Consider the following 19,822-nt stretch of genomic DNA (forward strand, 5'->3'; position numbering starts at 1 on the left):
GCGGGGGCCTCTCACTATCGTGGCCTCTCTTGTTGCGGAGCATAAGCTCCAGACGTGCAGGCTCAGTAGTTGTGGCTCATGGGCCTAGGTGCTCCGCGGCATGTGGGATCTTCCCAGACCAGGGCTCGAACCCGTGTCCCCTGCATTGGCAGGCAGATTCTAAACCACTGCGCCACCAGGGAAGCCCTAAACCTACTTGGTTTTAATACTTGTCACGTTATTTTGGGCAAGTTATTTAAAATTACTCTGTTTATCAAATATTGATATACTGTGTTACGTAGTACAGTGTTTAACACATATATATTTGTATTATTTTGAAAGTTTCTCACATGTTTTCTTGTATGTACTTACTCTGCTGCCTTACACAGGGTGGCAGAATCAACTGAGGAAGTGACCAGGCTCCGTTCCCCTCGCCTGATCCATGAGGACGGCATCATTCGCCCTTATGACAGACAGGAATCTGAGGGCTATGATTTATTTGAGGTATAAATTCTATTCCTCATGGTCATGAGTGAAATTCAATTTTAAAGATTTCTAGGATCAGGATTTCATGGGTGGTTCCTAAAGTTCGTGATTCATGAACTTCTTTAAAGATGACACAGGGAATAATGGTAGGGTAGAATTTGATTATTTATTTGTTTTATTATATTAGCATAATGTATTAAATGGGAGTAACTCATCATTTTTTTTCTGCACAGGATCAAAGCTTTTTAGTGCAGAAAGGATAATCTTAAAAGAAGTCATAGGCTTTATTACTATTTGTATGTTAGCTCCTTTAGTTTGCGTTGTTAACTTTGGTCTCCTACTTTGTAGCTAATTATTGGAATTTCACTGCTTCCTTTTCTCCCAACTAAATTAATTTATTTGGACTATATTGTAAATCTAGATTTATTCAGGTAAACAGAAGCTGGAGGAGAGAAAAAAAGATTATGTCCAATTTAATCTTTTTAAACCTTAAAAACTTTTTTAAGGATTTTTTTGGCTTTTATTTTAGTTTTAATTTTACTGTATTTAAATAATACACACATATGTAAATTGCTATTCTCCCATGCCTAGCTTTCCTCCAAAATAAAATTAGTAATATTTTCCTACTTTGACTTTAAAATAAAATGACTCTTCATTTTTCTTAGACTTTGATTTTTATAGTATGTGATTATATTTTATCTTTCTGCATGCTTCTAACTTTATTTTCTTTCTTTTTCTGCCTACACAGCAAGAACTGGAAATACAGGAGTAAATGTTTTCTATACTACTACTTGATTTCATCCTTAAAAATCAAAACAAACTGTGGTATTAATTGACTGTCCTGATTTATTTAGAGTGAGAGTCCATTAAAATGAAGTTTTCTTTACATTTCTCACCTCTATCTGAACTTTTTATTGTAGTGGCTTGACTACAGATAAAAATTATGATATTCCTGGTAATACTGTACAGGAATAAGAGGTCAATATAAAAGATGAAAGGACATAGGAAATCAACTCTCTTTTACATTTAGTTGGAGGAACACTTTATTGAACTCACAAGTGGATACTTTTACTATCATTTTGAGAATTTCATCTTTTCTTATGGTATTCATGTGCATTTCTGGTAAAGTTGGGGAAAAAAAACAATTCTTATGTTCAGTCTATTATGTCTTCTTTATGTATGTGAGTCCTGCTGATAAGAGTTACATAACTATTATATGTTTCACAAATCACCTAAATTTACTCAAGTTACAGAACTATTGACTGGGGCATATATTTTAAGAAATGAAGCATCAGTTGCTCTGGGTCTGTCCTTAGACCTCAAATAAGAGTTGGCACATGAATTTTGAGAGTATGTTTCCTTAATCTCTTTTTCTTTTTTTAACTCCTTGGTACTCTTGCTAGATAAGTGGCAATCATTTTCTAAATATGTTATATATATTCCTAGCCTTTAGTATTTATACCTTTTAAAAATTAAGTCTCCTTATTGGTTATGCTTATTTCACAATTATTAGCTTTAATTAATGTAAATAGAAGTTGAACAAGTAATTAAGCAGATTACTTATGTGGCTTTTGGATTTATAGATGTCTTTATTTATAAAAACCAACCACGTTTGCTTTTAAATCCTGCGAGAGGATTCATTATCCTAATGAGAACAAAAAAAATTATAAACTATCATTTTGAAATTAGTGGCCCCATAGTTAATTTCAACATACGTTATATTTTGATTTTTCTTTTTTATAAATGATAGAAATGCTTGATTTAGCAGTGTCTTATCTAGCAACTTCCATGCTTCCTCCCAAAAGTGAAACCAAACTATAAACTTAGATTTAACGTGTTGTAACATTTAAAGAAAATGAAGCTGTTAACACACAACTGTTCAGTTGGATTATATATTTTTTAAACTATAGTTATCAAAAGAATAAATTGAATCTTTCATATTTAAAACAAAGACTCTTTCAAGAAGAAAGAATGACCTTCAAAAACTAGCCTAAAACTATAGCTGACAGACTTTTCTTGTGCCTGAATAATTGAGGGTTGACAAAAATGTTGCCTCATGTACAGTTTCTGTGAGAATCAAGCACAGTAACTAATTCAAGATTCTGTCTTAAATCATCACTAATAATTATTCTTTCTTCTTAGGTAAAAGTAATGATTTTTAATTTTCCTGGTTATATTACAATCTTAATGAGACTTCTGGAAAATCTTATAACTTGTTAAAATGTTTTTGTTTACTGTTTACTTTTTGATTGTTTAGCTCTTTATGTTACTCTTTTCCTCATGATGTCCCTTTTTACAACTGCATGTCAGTAAGCACAAAACTTCAAGAAACTATTATTTTAGCTAAATATAGTCACCTGATTTAGTAGTTTTTGTTAAGATATGAGAACTGGAAGAAATAGAATGATTGTACATTAAGAACAGGACTTGGTAATTTTCTTCCATGGGTAGCAAGAGTAGGCATGGATAATTAAGAAATTTAGGCTGTTTTATCCCTTGCCCACTTTGCTGTAATCAGTTAGTTGGGTACAAAGTATTTGATAATCTGGACTGTGTTTGATATAGAGAAGAAAGGAGACTTCTATCCTTAAGGGACCTAGTATAACAAAATGTGTAAATATTAAAGAGCACTTGAGGGTAAAATTATGTCCTCCTAGTGCTTAGTGTAATGTGGGTACATTCTAAATAATTTATTTGGGAATCTTTTGATTTACCCCATTTTCTTTTTCTCCTGAGTATTGCTCTGTATTCTTTAATTTAATACTGAGCTTTGAAAGTTACTGAATTATATACTATGTTTTCATAGGATATACTCTTTTACTTATCCTCTGTTCTCCTAGGATACTTATCATGACACACACACACACACATACATATTTACACACAGACATATATATTTATATATATATAGCCAGTTTTTATTTAATATTTATCTTGAGTCACATGGTTATGATTATATAATATTTTAAATGGTGTTCCTTGCTTTTTTGTTTTAATTATATTTTTCCATGTTCTTAGAAATGCTTCATTCTTAATTCTTGCATTACCGTCTGTTGAGGTAAATTTACCTCGTATATTTGACCATTCCCAGTTTTTGACATTAAAGTTGTTTCTGTTATTTTATTAACAGTAAGAATGCTGTGATAAACATCATTAAACTTAATGCTTTTTCATATCTTATATTATTACCTTAGAATTTACTTGAAAAAATTGAATGGTTTTGCTAAATATTGTAAATTCTTCAAGTTGCATTTTGGGAAGGGAGAGTAAATATTTTATAAACTAATCTGCCACAAAGACTGAATCTCAGAGTGCAGTGGGTTTTAGAAGTGCTGGAAACCAGGTTTCTGTAATGTATTATGGTGATAAATATACTTTAAAAGCTTCAGTTTTTTTAAAGTACAAAGCCTGATGACTAATGAAAATGCATACAAGATGGAAAGTGGGTAGTATTTCTTGTACATTTCATCTCAAATCTAACTATTTTAACATTTAAATTTCAAAGCTGAAAGTAAAAGCACTAAATTGTTATATTCATTTCCCATATTCTCTTTAAAGGAATTAAGGTATAAATGTTAAAAGATTTTAGCTAATTCACACAGGGAAGATGTGAAACAAGTGACTTATTAAACTCCACTTCTCTCTGAGACTCATTCCGAGGTTGAGACCCCATTCTCTGGGGATTCATCTTCCTTGTTCATGTCTTTTTGTAATTGTCAAGGAATGACTGGGAACCAAGGATCTTTAAAAAAATATGTATTTGAAATAATAACAAGTGTGCTTTCTCTGCTTGTGATTATTATTGATTATATTCTCCTTTTGATAATATTGATATTGTATTCTTGGTTATAAAATGTTAATATCTTATAGGTATGTTTATGTTTTATATTTTCATATAATCTCATCTGATTTTTAATTATATATAATGTCAATAATATTTCATTAGCATTAATTATAAAAATAACTATTAATTTTAATGTGTGTTGACTAAAGTCACAATAGTTTTGAGATAGTTAAAAAATAAGTGTATTTTAATGCGCTACTATTTATACTTTAATTATTTTATGCTTGTAATTGTCTTTAGTAATAAATTGTGCCAGCTATTTGGAATCTTAGAAATTCTTCATGTTTGTATTAAGGTTGTCATTAAATTTTCTTTTCTACCAGGAATATAATTCAATACACGCTTGTACTTCTCATGCATGTTTAATGTATAAGACCAAATATTCAAAAATATTAAATATCAGTTATCTTGGAATTTTATTATGTGTATATCTACCTCTCTGTAAATCAGTGGTTCTTAACCTTTGAGAAGGATCACAGACCCCTTTTAAAAATCTGATGAAAAGTACGAACTGTCCTTTGAAAAAAGTTCAGAAATACATTTTCAAAATTTTATATTCTTTTATGGTAGTTCATAGACCTCCCAGAGTCCTTCCGTGGACCCCACAGTAAAGACCCCTGTAATGTTAATGTCCAGTTTTAGTATAGGTTCATATTAATGAAAATGTCTGATTATTTCTGGTAAATATTTAAAAGCTTCTGAGTTACACAATAAGATGTATTTTATTAGAAGATCACTTAGTGTTTAATACTTATTTGTCTTTTAAGGCACAGTGAAAGTTAATTTATACTATGAATATTTTTCTAGCTTCACGTGCCAATCTATAGAATTGTGCTTTTGGTTTTAATAATTTTTTCCTAGCTGGTACTGTTATTATGATTAGCTAATATAGAGTATTGGAAATACTATTTGGATGCATGTACAACCCAAATCTTGAGTCTTCTTTTCTTTTCAGAATCATATCAAAAAGTTAGAAGGAGAGACTTACCGATACCACTGTGTTATTCTGGGAAGGAAGAGGACAAACCTTATGGTTACAAATAGGTATTGACTTCAAGTGACATTTTTCAAAATGCTGACTATATAGATTATAAGAATTTTGGAGATTAAAATGGCAGAGGATTTAGATAACTATGCTTCAACTGCAAAATGTTCATTGTCGTAGAATCACAGAAATACAGATCTGGATAGGTCCTTCGAGATCATCTATTCTGACCCTCTCATTTTGGAGATGCTGAAACTGAGACTTAGCATGGTTTAGGGGCTTAACCAAGTTACACAACTTCTGAGAGACAGAGTCTAGAATAGACTTTATAAGTGCAGCAGTGATACCTTTATATGTGAATTATAAATCCAGTTATGGAGGGTGAATTCATGAATCACTTTTTCTCACTAGGTTTTATTTTGGATGATTAGCATACCTTTTAAAAGGCTGGTATTATTTCTTTGTGTTCCAGTTTTTTCTAAGTATTTTGGGAGTGGTAGATAATTTTTCCCAATAAAAGAACTTGGACTAAACTACTAAGTTTATTTTCCTGAGATTTACCTGACATCACTTATTCTAATTATAGATTAATAATTTTCAAAGCATTCTAAGTTATGTATTTTGTAGGACTAAGGCAAAGCACTTACAGTAGGTAACATCTGCATTAGATTCCTTACTATTGCATTTAAATATATTTAGGTGGCAAGGAGAGAAAGGAAAGCATTAGGGTTCGGGCTTAAACCTACAAGCTGTTTCTAAGGGAGAGTTAACTAGTCTTCTGATTTGCCCATTAATTAAGAAGTAAAATATTCACAAAACAATCTAAAAAGTAGTTTTTATGCTTTTTATGTAATTCAGCACTAAGCAGTAGAAATCAGTGGGGGGTTTTTTGTTTTCTTTTTTTTTTTTGGTAATATGTAATACTTTAGTACTTGTTTGATTTAGGCATTTGGTAGGAATATTAATGTGTACATTATACATCTGTTTTTTCTTCAGATAAGTTGAAAAATCATAGTAATTTGAAATCTAATCCCTTATAGAGCTTTTCAGGAGGCAATTAGAAAAATAATATTCCTGACCAATGCAATGACAGTCTCCCTTAGATATGAGTGGGTAGCCTTAAGAGACCAGGGTTGGGTGACTAAATATGGAAGAGAAGGGAATACAAGGTGACTTTGCTGTTTTGGCTTGAGTACCATTTACAGTAATTTGAGGGAAACGATGATGATTTTGTTTCTGTTTTGAGCTTAATGAGTTTGACATAGCTTTGAGATATCAAAGTAGAGGTGCCTCAGTAGTCAGGGAGACATATAGATGCAGGTTATACCTGGAATAGGTATACAGATAATTGGAGTTTGGGTAAATATCTGGAGCTGAGATCTAAGAAACCATCCTGAGAGAATATGTTAAACAGAAGAAGACCAAGATTTGCACTCTGGCAAACATGGTGCAGGAGGAAGAAAGTGAAGGAGATTGAAGGTGGCAGGAGAACAATAATATTGTTCAAGAGTACGATGGTCAAGAGCAGAGTTTTAAGGCAATCAGAATGGTGAATTGCGTTTGATGCAGTGATTTGTAATAGCTATCTTTAACTCTTAGCTCCATCATCTGATTCTCTACTAGGCAGGAGGTGGGGGGTGGAGTCCACTTCCTAGAGACTGTTTGGAATGTGTAGGGGTGTTGGAAGTTGTTGCAATGATTAGAGGCCCTGCAGGCGCTTAGTAGCCTGGGGCCAGGGATGCTGTACTTCCTACAGTGCACAACACAGTCCCGCAATTTCAGTAGCACCTGTGCTGAAAAATGCAGTGCCAGGGGTCTGTATCAGTCCTTACCCCATTGGTCACCAAGTTCATTCAGCTCTACCTTATAAACATCTAGAATCTAGCTCTTCTTCTCACAGCCAAAGTCAAAATTTCTTGAAAGCCTCCCCCACCCCCCGGCCCCTGCAGAAAAAACCAAAAAACAAAAATCCTTCAAGATCTGGCTCTAAGCTAATTTTCTCACCTCTGTATATATCCAGTAGTCCAGCTACAGACCTCCACATTCCTCAGATAAATCTTCCCTTTTTTTTTTTAGAAATACATTTTAAACATTTTAAAAATTAATTTTATTTATTTGTTTTTGGCTGCATTGGGTCTTCGTTGCTGCACGCAGGCTTTGTCTACTTGTGGTGAGCAGGGGCTACTTTTCATTGTGGTGCGTGGGCTTCTCATTGCGGTGGCTTCTCTTGTTGTGGAGCGCGGACTCTAAGCACGCAGGTTCAGTAGTTGTGGCTCACGCACTCTGGAGCGCAGGCTCAGTAGTTGTGGTGCATGGGCTTAGATGCTCCACGGCATGTGGGATCTTCCCAGACCAGGACTCAAACCCATGTCCCCTGCATTGGCAGGCGGATTCTTAACCACTGTGCCACCAAGGAAGTCCCAGATCTTCCCTGTTTTGTACTCCTAGATATGTTAATGCACTGTTTCCTTTGTCTAGAGTATAATTTCCCTTTCCTACCTAGAGAACTTCTTCCTTTCAAGAATCAGCTCTTAACACTACCTACTTTATCAGCACGGTCAGTCCCTCTCTCCCGTGTGCCGAAAGAATTTTCTACACACTCTGCTATTGTTCTTATCTAACTGTGCTGTAGCATTTATTTGCAGGTTATTTCCCCTTATAGCCTGTGGGTACCTCTCAAGCGGAAACCTTGTCTTCTTTGTTTCTCCAGCACCATACACATTTGTAGAATGAACAGTTCTACTTTCCTAGTTTTGCTTTCTGTAATAGAAACTTTAGAATCAAGTACAGTTATATCAGCAACAAATCTGAATCACACACTGGGAAATCAATGTGGATGCCCTTTAAGGATTCTGAGAATTTTTTTTAAATTGCTTTTGAGTAAAATGGGATACTCACTGTGTGATATAGTACATCAGTATTAAAGTGTTCAAACCTGATATTTATTAGTAGGCCTAACGTGAATCTTTGCTGACATTTGAGGTTTGTGACATTTCTTTCTTGATTAAAAGGCATATGTGATTGACAGTAAAAAGCAATTAATAATTTTCCAAGTAAAACATTTTCAGGGGCTTCTGCCTTTATTGCTTCCCAGATGAGAGTATAGTCTGTTCCTTATGTGTTTTAAAGAGCATGATTTCAGTTTTCTGGTCAGTTAAAAAAAATTAAAAATAGACACTTTTCTGAATTTTGCAAGATTGGCAGAAGGGGAATTTTTGAAGGTCTCCTTTGTTACTTGTGCCATGTTTGCTCTTTATTTGACAGTTACCTTTTTTTTTTTAATGTGAAGCATACATTTTTTAGTGTGCCAGGTTATAATGCTTACTGAGCAAGTAATACCGTCCAGCAGAGTGAAATATTAGAGTAATTAACTGTCTTTATCACTACCTATATGTTTTTGTTTCCTTTGGCAAAATAGACGAGTGTTGTGTATAAAGGAAGTTGAAATCCTAGGCCATGTGTCCGTAGACTGGCAATATCCATTTGAAGATTTTGTACAGTCTCCTATTGTTGATGGAAATCTGCTCAAAATTTCAGTTGAGGTAAGAAAACATGAATCACACCTTTAGAACCAGAAGTTTGTTAAATGAATGGAAACCAGTGCTTTCTGACTCTGTTTTACAGTTAACTGAATAAAATGTTTGAAGTATTATTATTATTATATGCTGAAAAGTAAGGAAAGATGTATTTGTGTTCTGTACTTTAGTTTCTGACAGTCCTTGATTGCGTTGAGTGAAATATTAAATTTGTTCACTGAAAGAATTAGGTTTCTTTTTGGTAGAATAAAGCATTATTGAGTAGAAGGGTTTTTTTTTAACTTCATATGGATACTATTTTGCTATAATCTTAAATACTTCTGGAAAGATTCCCCATTTTAGGCTTTTAGGAGATTATTATAAATATTATGTCTAAAACACTCACATTTAATAATATCTGACATTTATAGAAGGCTAATGCATTTTAATTATGTAATAATGCTTTCATGTCTTTCCTCTACATTTTCTATGGAAAAACTTTTTAATTATATAGCAAGTAATTAGCAAAAGTGATACCCCATCTTTTGCTTAGTTCGTAGACTCACTTTACTTTGAAATGTATAATTTTTATTATATATGATACAAACTTATTTTCACCCCTTTAAAAAAAAACCTAGAAATTACTATTCCAAAGATGGTAATTTCTATATTTTTTCCTAAACAATAATTTTTTATTGTTTAGGATATTTCCTAAACAATATCTCTATTCCTGAAACTATCTGAAAAATGTTTATCATAAAATTCAGTAGTTAGAGATATAAGTACTATTATCCTTTAATTTACATTTACTTTCTTTTCATACAAGTTTACAAGTAAAAGAAACTACCATGAAACCATTCCATTTTGTATTTCAGCCTTACCTCATTGTAGAGTTTCAAAATTGAAATGCCTTGGTATATGAAACATAGTTTTTAGACTAGGAAAGATTGTGTCACTATGCATGTATATTACAGTTTCCTCAGTTATCACTTTTCTTTCACATCAGTGGTGAGAACTGACTCAGTGTGTTTTACATTATATAAGAATTTTATCTATCGGCCAAGGAAATGAAGGAAGGGTTTTTTGATTTGTCAGATGTGATGAGTTATCAAGTGGTATTTCTGTAGGCTATTTATCATTGCCTGCAGAAAGCCATCATTTTATGCAGATAGATATATACTCATCCAATTTCATAAATTCTAACAACTCACATATGGAACCACTATCCTTGTACCAAAATGATTTATTTCTTATCGTACTGAATATGTGTATTTGGTTAGTCTAGTGATTATAAAATAGAGTTGACATTTAAGCACTCAGTTAAAGGTTATGATTTTTTTCTTCCCCATAATAATTTCTTTTCTGTCATTGTTTGTTTTGAAACAGAAACAAGGTCTGCTCCAAAAAAGAGACAGTGCCAATCAAGGCTGTGTTCAGAAAATTTACCTGCAGGATATCACCACAGCAGAGGTAAACGACTTATTTTAAAGAATGCCCTCTCAGTGTTTTTACTGCAAGTTGAAATAAAATGTTATAATTAACAATACTTATTACTTTTCCCAAAAAGATCTACTAGTTATAGCTTTGGATGGATATATATGCTTAAAATAATATGTTGTGGGCTTAACAGGGCAGAAGGGTCTTAGCATGACGTGTATTAACTGTGTATTCTTGTCTTTGGATCTGTGTGGAGAGCTCATACCCTTGGTTTTGTACCTTTCTCCTCCACCATGTGAGCCTGTACTTGTCTTTACCATTCATGGTAAATATTTTGTTTTCCAGAGAGCATGTCGTGCCATTGAGGATGCATGGTCAATGAGACAACAGCAAAAATTGATGAAGCAATCATCACTGAAACTTCTCAGGCCCCAAATACCATCTTAATCACAGATCCCAGGGGGCTGCAGCTGGGAGAAAAACCAATCACAGTCTTGTCTGTAAACCACTCTTCTTCAAAGAAGCCTTTAGTTCTGGAATTTTTTTCTAGAGTAATTAGTTTTGGATTTTCCATTTTTCCCCCTTAGTTTTGGCTCTAATTTTGTAGCTGTGTGTATGATAGCAGTCCACTTCTACACTGCCACCTGGATGGGTCAGACCCTTAAAGAAATATCACTTTAAACTCAGAGTGAAATTTCCATTAAAATTGTGAAACAAAGGGTAATAGCTTGTTTTTAATTAAAGTCCATACTGAAAAATAAGAAAGGAGCTTAGAATGACTAGTGTTCTGTGAGAGCTTTTTTGGACAAGTCTTTGAACAAATGTTGTATATTTTGTTCAATAATTGAACTGATACAACATTTTTGGTAAACCAGGTGATTGACTTAAGAAAAACCACTAAAGGGAGACATGACATGTTTCCTATTTTCTTTTCATGAAAGCATTATTTTCTCCTAATAAAAACACGTTTTGATTTGGCGCTTATTTTTGCTCCTTGCACTGTAATATAAAGACAAATGGAAAATCAAACCTTAAAATATCTATACTCTGTTCTCTAGAAGTTTTGGAAATTATTTACATGCTGTTTCGAGATGAACTTATATGGCATGATCAATGTGCTGATGCATGAAAATATTGCACTTTAAGTTTTTCAAGAGTTAGACACATGAAAAAAATGGATATTTTTATATTTCTAGAACTTGTATTTTATAAGTTGAAAGATTTTTAACGGCATCATAATTAACACTTAATTTTAATGCATACGTAGAAATGTATTTTAAATACTTAGTAGGAATAATGAAAGAGCTCTAGCTGCTTTATATATAAATAAAGTAAGGCATCTAACAATGAGGAAAATCATTGGTAGTATCCTTTGAGCGAGCAGGCCTGTAAGAATCAGTTCCATACACCCTCATTTTTGTTCTTTCTGCATCCCATTTGTGCTGGTCAGAGATGCATTGCCTATTAAAGCTTTTCTAAAAATGCTCAAAAGTACTTAATTTCCTTGGATGAATCTTTCAATTTGCTCATGGTTTTTAACATGGCATTTACTTCAAATCACTGAATTAATGATGAAATGAAGTTGTGCACAAACTTGGTTTGCTCTGTTTTTGTTGATATGTGTGGTAATGTTTCTACTATCCTTATTCTTGTTTTTTAAGACTGGCCTTACAACTTTAAAAAATTTTCCTAGTTATAAATTTACAGTAGACTCCAAAACAAAGGGTATAATAACTAATGCCCTAAATATTTGATATGTTATGGTGGTCTTTGCCTTTTCACCATCACTTTTTTTTTCTGTCAAGGAAAGTATTATATTCAAAACTTCTAGCTTTAAGCAGAATTTCTGTCAATTGCACTTTATTCAAGTGTACTAATATTTTGCGCCTTTTAAAACTGACTTAATCAGGAATTTGAGGTATCTGATTATATTTTTCATATGAATCACAGCTATTGACAATATCTCAAATATTTAAGTAATTATATTGTACTGATGGCATGTACAAAACATTGAACTAAGAAAAAGTAATTTATAGAAACCCATAAATTCATCATCTCAGTTGGCTCAGAAATAAACTTCCAAATATTTGTACCATTTTCATTTGATTTAATCCCCTGGGACAGAAGTAATTCATTAATAAAGTGTAATAATGTCTGTTGTGTTTTTTTAAATGCTTTGAGAGTTAACTGCTTGCATATGAGAGAAATAAAACATTTGGTGCATTGTTTACAGGTGTGAAAACTTTGTGGGTTTATGTTACATACTCAATAATACTTGCTTTTACTTTTTGTGAGAACTTAGTTTAATAGTTACGGAGAGCTTTTTAAAAAAAATTTTATTGAAGTATAGTTGATTTACGATGTGTTAATTTCTGCTGTACATCAGAGTGAGTCTGTTATACGTATATATGTATGTATGTATATATATTCTTTTTCGTATTCTTTTCCACTACGGTTTGTCACAGGATATTGAATTTAGTTCCCAAGAGCTTTAAAAGATACTAGGCAGGGGCTTCCCTGGCGGCGCAGTGGTTAAGAATCCTCCTGCCAATGCAGGGGACACTGGTTCAATCCCTGGTCCAGGAAGATTCCACATGCCGCAGAGCAACTAAGCCCGTGTGCCACAGCTACTGAGCCTGCGCTCTAGAGCCCGTGAGCCACAACTACTGAGCCCGCGTGCCACATCTAATGAAGCCTGTGCGCCTAGAGCCCGTGCTCTGCAACAAGAGAAGCCACCACAATGAGAAGCCTGTGCACCATAGTGAAGAGAAGCCCCTGCTCACGCACAACTAGAGAAAGCCTGCGCACAGCAATGAAGACCCAACGCAGCCAAAAATAAATTAAAAAAAAAAAAAGATGCTAGGCAAGAAAAGGTTTTTCCTGGGGGTGTGGAGCCCCTTTACCACACTGGAGACCAGTGGCACAGATCTTCAATACTGAGAGAATACAGAGAACAGATGTGACCAGCTGCTACACTTTGAATTTGTGGCCCCTCTTGCCATGTCTTCCATGCTTTCTGTCAGTCGCTGACTGTGGGTGGCAAGGATGCTGGGCAGGCCCACCCCTGGGAGACAGGGAGCTCCTCTGACAGCTGACTTCGGCTTGAAGACTCCTCAGTGGCCTTGCAGAACCTTTCTTAGACTGCACGGCAGTTTGGGGGGCTTCTACCCCATCTGTCTCTGTCTCTCCGTTTTTTTGTCTCCCGTCCTCCACCCCCTCCCACTGGGAACTCAAGACTACAAGTCTGAAGGCTTTCCCGGTACTGGGTTATCCACTAGGAAGAATAGCCTGAGGAATATAGCAAAACAGGGGCATCAAAATGAAAACAAGCACAAAAGATTCAAAGACTCATAAGAAAAATCTGATCTAGGATGGATTTCTTTACACGTGTTTCATGATTTAGTATTGTTTTTATTTTGAATTATGTATAAGGGCGGTGACTATCACCCTTTTGGTGCTGTGGGCCTCTAAATGTATTGATGTGGTGTTGTCTGGACATCTGTATTTTTAACAGTGGTTTCTGTATATTTCTAAGGTACACCTGGGACCAAAAAGTTAATGCTCTGGATTTAAAGTAATCAAACTCTTGAAGAGCTCTGCAGTTAAATTACAGAATTGCAATTACTGCCAGAGCTAGAAGAACCATCTTTTTACTGGGGAGAAAACCAAAGATTTTTAAGGGATAGGAGATTACTCATATCAAAATCATCTATCCTTGAGGCACAAGCCCTTTTGTTTGAGAATCCCTGTGAGAATGACGATTAATACTGATGAAAGAGGATTCTATGCTATGTGTGTATTGACTCTGAAAAGAAATTGAGACTCCCTGGAACAGAAGGAGCCCATTTTTCTCAGTAATTGTGCCTATAGTAGAATTTAGGCTTATCATTCTTGAATTTATGCTTCCATTACAAGGCTGTATCATTCAAATACTCAACATTGAGCGTCTCTTTGCACTGAAAAAGCCTTCGGAAAAACTTTTTGTTTGTTTTGTTTTTATATACTGCAGACCCTCTGTCCCTAACAAAATTCAAAAATTGAAAAAGCCCTGAAAGCCAAAAGGTTTTTTGTAAGTTTGCGACAGAAACATTTGACAGCAAAATCTGAACTGAACTGACATGAGGCTATTTGTGGTCTTTATTCTATTTTTGTAAATTAGTTTGGCTGTAGCAAAATTAATGTATTTGATTATGAGGTGCTGCTCCAGACTTCACTGGAGGGGTACAAGCTATGTGGTATATGAACCGTAGTGCCTTTCTAAAATTTGAAAAATTCTGTATTGTGAAACACATCTGGTCCCAGGAGTTAGATAAGAAATTGTAAATCTGTATAACCTTAAAATTATCAGTTTATTAAAGCTGCTTCCCAAATTTTGGAAACGTCATAAACTGTAGGAGAAGCCATGAGGAACAACAGGATTTTCTTCCCTCTTCAGATCGTATCAATGTTTCATTTTAGTTATGCTGGCAAATTGTTTTGATAAAGCATTCAAAGTAATTGGCATCGACATTTAGGAGACTGAAATGTTGCCATATGATGGTGCTTCATAAAGATTCATGACAACTCTGGAGAAAAAAAAACAGAACATAGTCATGATTTCTATCCCCTAGTGTATTAATTAAGTAAATATCTGGTGGATGAAAAGTTTTTAGAATTGACCTCTAGTGTGAAAGTAATTAGAATGGTAATGAAATAGGCCATAATATGATCCTCTAGGTTGATAGTATCCACTAAGATAATAGTGAACACTTTACAAAGAAGCTTTAATTCTTTAGTAGTATTTTTATCTTGAAGAATGACCAAGTGACTTCTCCAGAGATTTGACCATAATGCTTAAATTTCCCCAGTTGTGGTTTAAGTTCCATGATAAATAATATTCATCAAAAAAAGACTTCAGATCTTGGTCTTTGGGTTTTATGATTTGTTTTTGTAGAAAACATTTACCTTATAATACTAGTTTTTCTGTCACACAAACTGCTTTCCTCTTTTGTCATCTTCTAAGCCTTCCTTCTTTATACATTATTTTATCTTTTTAATGGCACCTCTCTGGATATTATTGAATTCTCTTTATTAAGTATCAATAGATATTATACCAGTGACTGGCACACTGCAGCCCATGGACCAAATAATCTGGTGTTTTTTTTGTTTTTTGTTTTTTTGTTTTGGCCGTGCCCTGTGCGTCATGTGGGATCTTAGTTCTTCGACCAGGAATTGAACCTGTGCCCCCTAGGGTGGAAGCATGGAGTCTTAACCACTGGACCGCCAGGGAAGTTCCCAAATAATCTGTTCTTGTAAGTAAAGTTTTATTGGAACACATTAGTAATGCTGTTGCATTGGTAATTCATTTGCATTGGTAATGCTGTTCCCACACTACAATGGCAGAAATGGGTAGTTGTGACAGAGACAATATGACCAGCAAAACTTAAAATATTTACTCTCTGAACCTTTACAGAAGAACATCAACCTCTACATTATACTATCAATATAAAATTAATCTTAGAGATGGGACAGAAACAAGACACTAAATAATTTACCCAAAATCCTATGGTGAGATAGAAGCAGAAATTAGGATTCATCACCTACCAGCTTCTCTTTCTTATCTCCACCTCTTCCCCTTCTTTCTTAGAAATGAGGATACTTGTGTCAATATTGAATGAACATGACTGATGTTGGCTTCTTGGATTTCTTTTAGAACCTTATACCCTTATCCCAAAATTATCTATGTATTTTCGCCTACTCTATGTTTTAGGTCTAACAGTGACACAAGCACTTCCCATAGTAGCACTTGAAATCTAAACTGGCCCTTTGTCTGAATTTTTTTTTCTTTAGAGAATTCTTACATATGATTAATTTTTTTTTTTTTGGCTGTGTTCGGTCTTCGTTGCTGCGTGTGGGCTTTCTCTAGTTGCGGCGAGCGGGGGCTACTCTTTGTTGCGGTGCGCAGGCTTCTCATTGCAGTGGCTTCTCTTGTTGTGGAGCACGGGCTCTAGGTGCGCAGGCTTCAGTAGTTGTGGCACATGGGCTCGGTAGTTGTGGCTCACAGGCTCTAGAGCGCAGGCTCAGTAGTTGTGGCGCACGGGCTTAGTTGCTCCGTGGCATGTGAGATCTTCCCGGACCAGGGCTCAAACCTGTGTCCCCTGCATTGGCAGGTGGATTCTTAACCACTGTGCCACCAGGGAACCCCTGATCTGATATTACTGTGACAGTTTACTAGCAAATAGAGCTTTTGAGGTGTAAACATCAAGAAATAATTTTGGCTAGGACCTAAAACTTGTCTCTATTTCTAATGCATGGTCAGAACGAAGAATCAAATACGTGATTATGGTGTTATACCATAATCAAGCCATTAGAAAATTCTGTTGTTAGAGGCATGAAAAAAATGCCCAAGATGCATACTGTATCCCAACTAGCTAGGGGCTCACTGGAGGAAGTTACATGTTTTTAAGCATAGTAGGTCATATTAAAGAGTAATAATGTAACATGAGCAGGTGTTCAAAGATTGCAATTTGAGTGGAAACTATAACATTTTAAATTCACCAGAGGATGGTGCTGCAAATGAGATAAGCAAGCACTTACTGATGGTTTAGATTAAGAAGCACACCTGAACAGGACATATCTCCCTTCCCTGCAGAGCTCTTTTGGAGATTCTTAACCTACTTTGATACTTCTGATCAAATCTTCCTTACTTCATTCAATTCACAGTGATTCACACTTACAGAAGTAGTGCGGGGGGAGGGAGGAGGGCATGAATTAGAGTATTAACAGAGTTAACTTTTTCATTAAAGATTTCCTGGACTCTGCAGTGATTGGAATATCAGTAGCTGTGTAATGGAAGTAGTAGATTTTTTTTTTTTCTTTAAGCCAAGATAAGGGAGTCATACTCCTGAGAGATTCTGGAATAGTTAAAGGTCTGTGTGACATTTTAATATATCTGGAATTATTGACCGGAAATACATTGCAGGAAATAACTGCTTGCCCATGTAAAAGATTCCTTTGGTTAAAGTTTAGAGACCTAGAAAATGCTCCTTCGGAGCTGACCCCAAACGAACAGAGTGGAAATTTTGCATGACTATTATGACAATCTAGGTGGTGAATGGATACTATTGAAAACATTGTTTTGTAAGGGCCATAAAGACTGATTACCCATGACTTAGACTGGTGAATAAGAATATATTGCCTGTTCTATTTAAAACTAATGACTCAAATCAATTAATGTTAAATTATAATGTAGCTCTTTTAGAAACACCAATAATGCTTTTATGTCAAGTGGATTCATTTTTAATTAGTACTATCACTCTTTTTGGAGAAAATAATTCCCTTGGGGGCCTTTGTTTTAGTTGTACTTCAGTTCATAGACTGATAATAGTCCATGGTTGGAAGGTCCTTATATTAAGCATAGATCTGTTTTCCTGTGGCTGCCATCCTTTGAACTCAGTCCCAATCCCTGGGGCCATTAGAGTAAGAATGACTTTTTATACAGATGAAGTCCAGTTATAACTGCTCTTTCCTCTGCTGGCTGATGTCCTTCTCATGGGATGAATTCCCCCCAGCATTACACATGTATTCCTAGTTCAGAAGAAATACAGGTTTTGTTTTACATGACGGAATGTTTTATTAAACTCTGAGAACTTTTATTTTTACAGCTGAAGACTTGAAAACCATTTACTCCCTTTAGTTCCACATAATAGGTGAAAACCTTCAACTATGTAAATTACAAATTAAAGACCTAATTCTAGCTGTAAATCCAATGGCTTTAAATTCTGGATACTGAGCCTACCTAGTAACTCTGTTTATATTGTAAGAGTAGTTGGAAGTCCCTTTAGTCACAGATATTTTAAGCCTTTCATGATGGAATCATAGAATCTTTACGAAATTATATATTACCATCTTCTTGACCTTGGATAAAACCACCCATCCTTTAATGAATGATTCTTTAAAACAACGACCTTATATAAATGGAAGCCTGTATATGGAAGCACTGAGTAATAGAATTGAAGGCTGACCTCATGTCCTGCCATTCATTCAGTAAAGCATGTAAGTCTTCAAGTTCTCACCTCTTTCTACCTAAACCATCCCTGATTAGACATAAGTTCAGGTCATCCCATAATCTTGATGCACTTCCCTAAATACAACAGTTCATCCACGTCCCTCTCAGATGTGGTACCTGATCTGAGTGAGTGTTGCCAGAGACAACTTAGGCAGACTGGTACCTGGGCAATCTCATATTTTCTACTACCTTTCTAATAGTAATAGTGTAAGTATCCCAACTGATTAATTACTTACATGAAGTAAAATGTCCTCACTATTGTACTACTTTTCCTCTTGATTATAATTTATTAGTCTTGTAACTTCTATTTATATAAGAATGTTATTATCCCTTTTATCTCTTACTAAAAGTAAGAGTGAATTTGTGTGGTACTACAAATTTAAAAATCAAAAGACCCTGAAAAAAATCCCTTTACCTCTCTCAGTCTCAGTTTCTTCATTTGAAAAATAAGACCTCTGGACCAGATCTGCCTTTTTGTGCTCTGCATGGATTATACAGTTATGGACAAAGTGATGGGTTTTAACATTGTTAGTTCCAAGTGTGAGATGTGTTACTTCAAGGAGGGCTTATTCCCTCTTTCCCACAATATCCCCATAGACATATGTATGTTTTAATGATCAATGAGGTGTATGTGTGGTGTTTTTTTTAAACCACGAAGCCTTTATTTTTTTATTTTTTTTGCATTTTGAAAGTTCTCATTTTTTATGGTAAATGTGTTCCAGAAAAGTTGGATGACAGTAATACAGTATTTTAATAAACAAGAACATTTTGGTATGCTATGGGAAATCTGTTTGTTTTTTTTTTTAAACATCTTTATTGGAGTATAGCTGCTTTACAATGTTGTGTTAGTTTCTGCTGTATAACAAAGTGAATCAGCTATATGTATACATATAGCCCCATATCCCCTCCCTCTTTGCGTCTCCTTCCCACCCTCCCTATCCCAGCCCTCTAGGTGGTCACAAAGCACCGAGCTGATCTCTCTGTGCGATGCAGCTTCTTCCCACTAGCTATCTGTTTTACATTTGATAGTGTATATATGTCAGTGCTACGCTCTCACTTCGCTCCAGCTTCCCCTCCACAAAGCCTTTAATAGAAAAAGAAGAGGAAGTGTGAGGTAGTGTGGCTAGTCATCGTGTGTGAGAATGGTCTGGTGTGGAGGGGGCAGAGTGCTAATAGAGAGCCCCCTGGATGTCCTGTGAAGAGGAATGGCCTAGTCTAGGGCCAGCTTATTGCTCTGAAAATGGAATCCTGATCTTATTTCTCAGAGCTTTACCCTTAGCAGTGCCCTATAATTGTCTTGGGATCCAGGCTGTGTAATGCAGTCATCACGCAACACCAGGCCAACCTAGGTTCTCCATGAGATAACACTACAATGGACTGAATTCAGTCCCCAAAATTCAGTTGTTGAAATTGCAAGCCACAAGGTGATGGCATTAAGGAGTTGGGGCCTTTGGAAGGTAATTAGATTATGAGATTGCGGCTCTCATGAATGAGATTAGTGCCCTTATGAAAGAGACCTCAAGAGATCC

General features: G+C 35.1%; 1 protein-coding gene across 4 annotated transcripts in view; it reads left to right on the top strand.

Moving 5' to 3' along the window:
- Nucleotides 1–12,474, top strand: part of VPS13C (vacuolar protein sorting 13 homolog C) — a 175,134-nt gene extending 162,660 nt beyond the window's left edge. For 3 of the 4 annotated variants that reach the window (XM_022579675.2, XM_022579677.2, XM_089907143.1), the window contains 5 exons: nucleotides 369–483; nucleotides 5,265–5,353; nucleotides 8,713–8,836; nucleotides 10,196–10,279; nucleotides 10,592–12,474. In XM_022579675.2, coding sequence (XP_022435383.2) covers nucleotides 369–483; nucleotides 5,265–5,353; nucleotides 8,713–8,836; nucleotides 10,196–10,279; nucleotides 10,592–10,693 — 514 coding nt within the window. In that variant the 3' untranslated portion in view covers nucleotides 10,694–12,474. Of the gene's footprint in view, nucleotides 1–368; nucleotides 484–5,264; nucleotides 5,354–8,712; nucleotides 8,837–10,195; nucleotides 10,280–10,591 lie in introns of those variants that run through there. The other variant, XM_089907142.1, reaches the window with a different exon arrangement.
- The last annotated feature ends 7,348 nt before the right edge of the window (nucleotides 12,475–19,822 follow it).

Source organism: Delphinapterus leucas, chromosome 2 (assembly GCF_059928025.1).
Source record: "Delphinapterus leucas isolate spDelLeu-1000000601 "Yukka" chromosome 2, BTC_Dleu_Yukka2, whole genome shotgun sequence".
Lineage (NCBI taxonomy): Eukaryota > Metazoa > Chordata > Mammalia > Artiodactyla > Monodontidae > Delphinapterus > Delphinapterus leucas.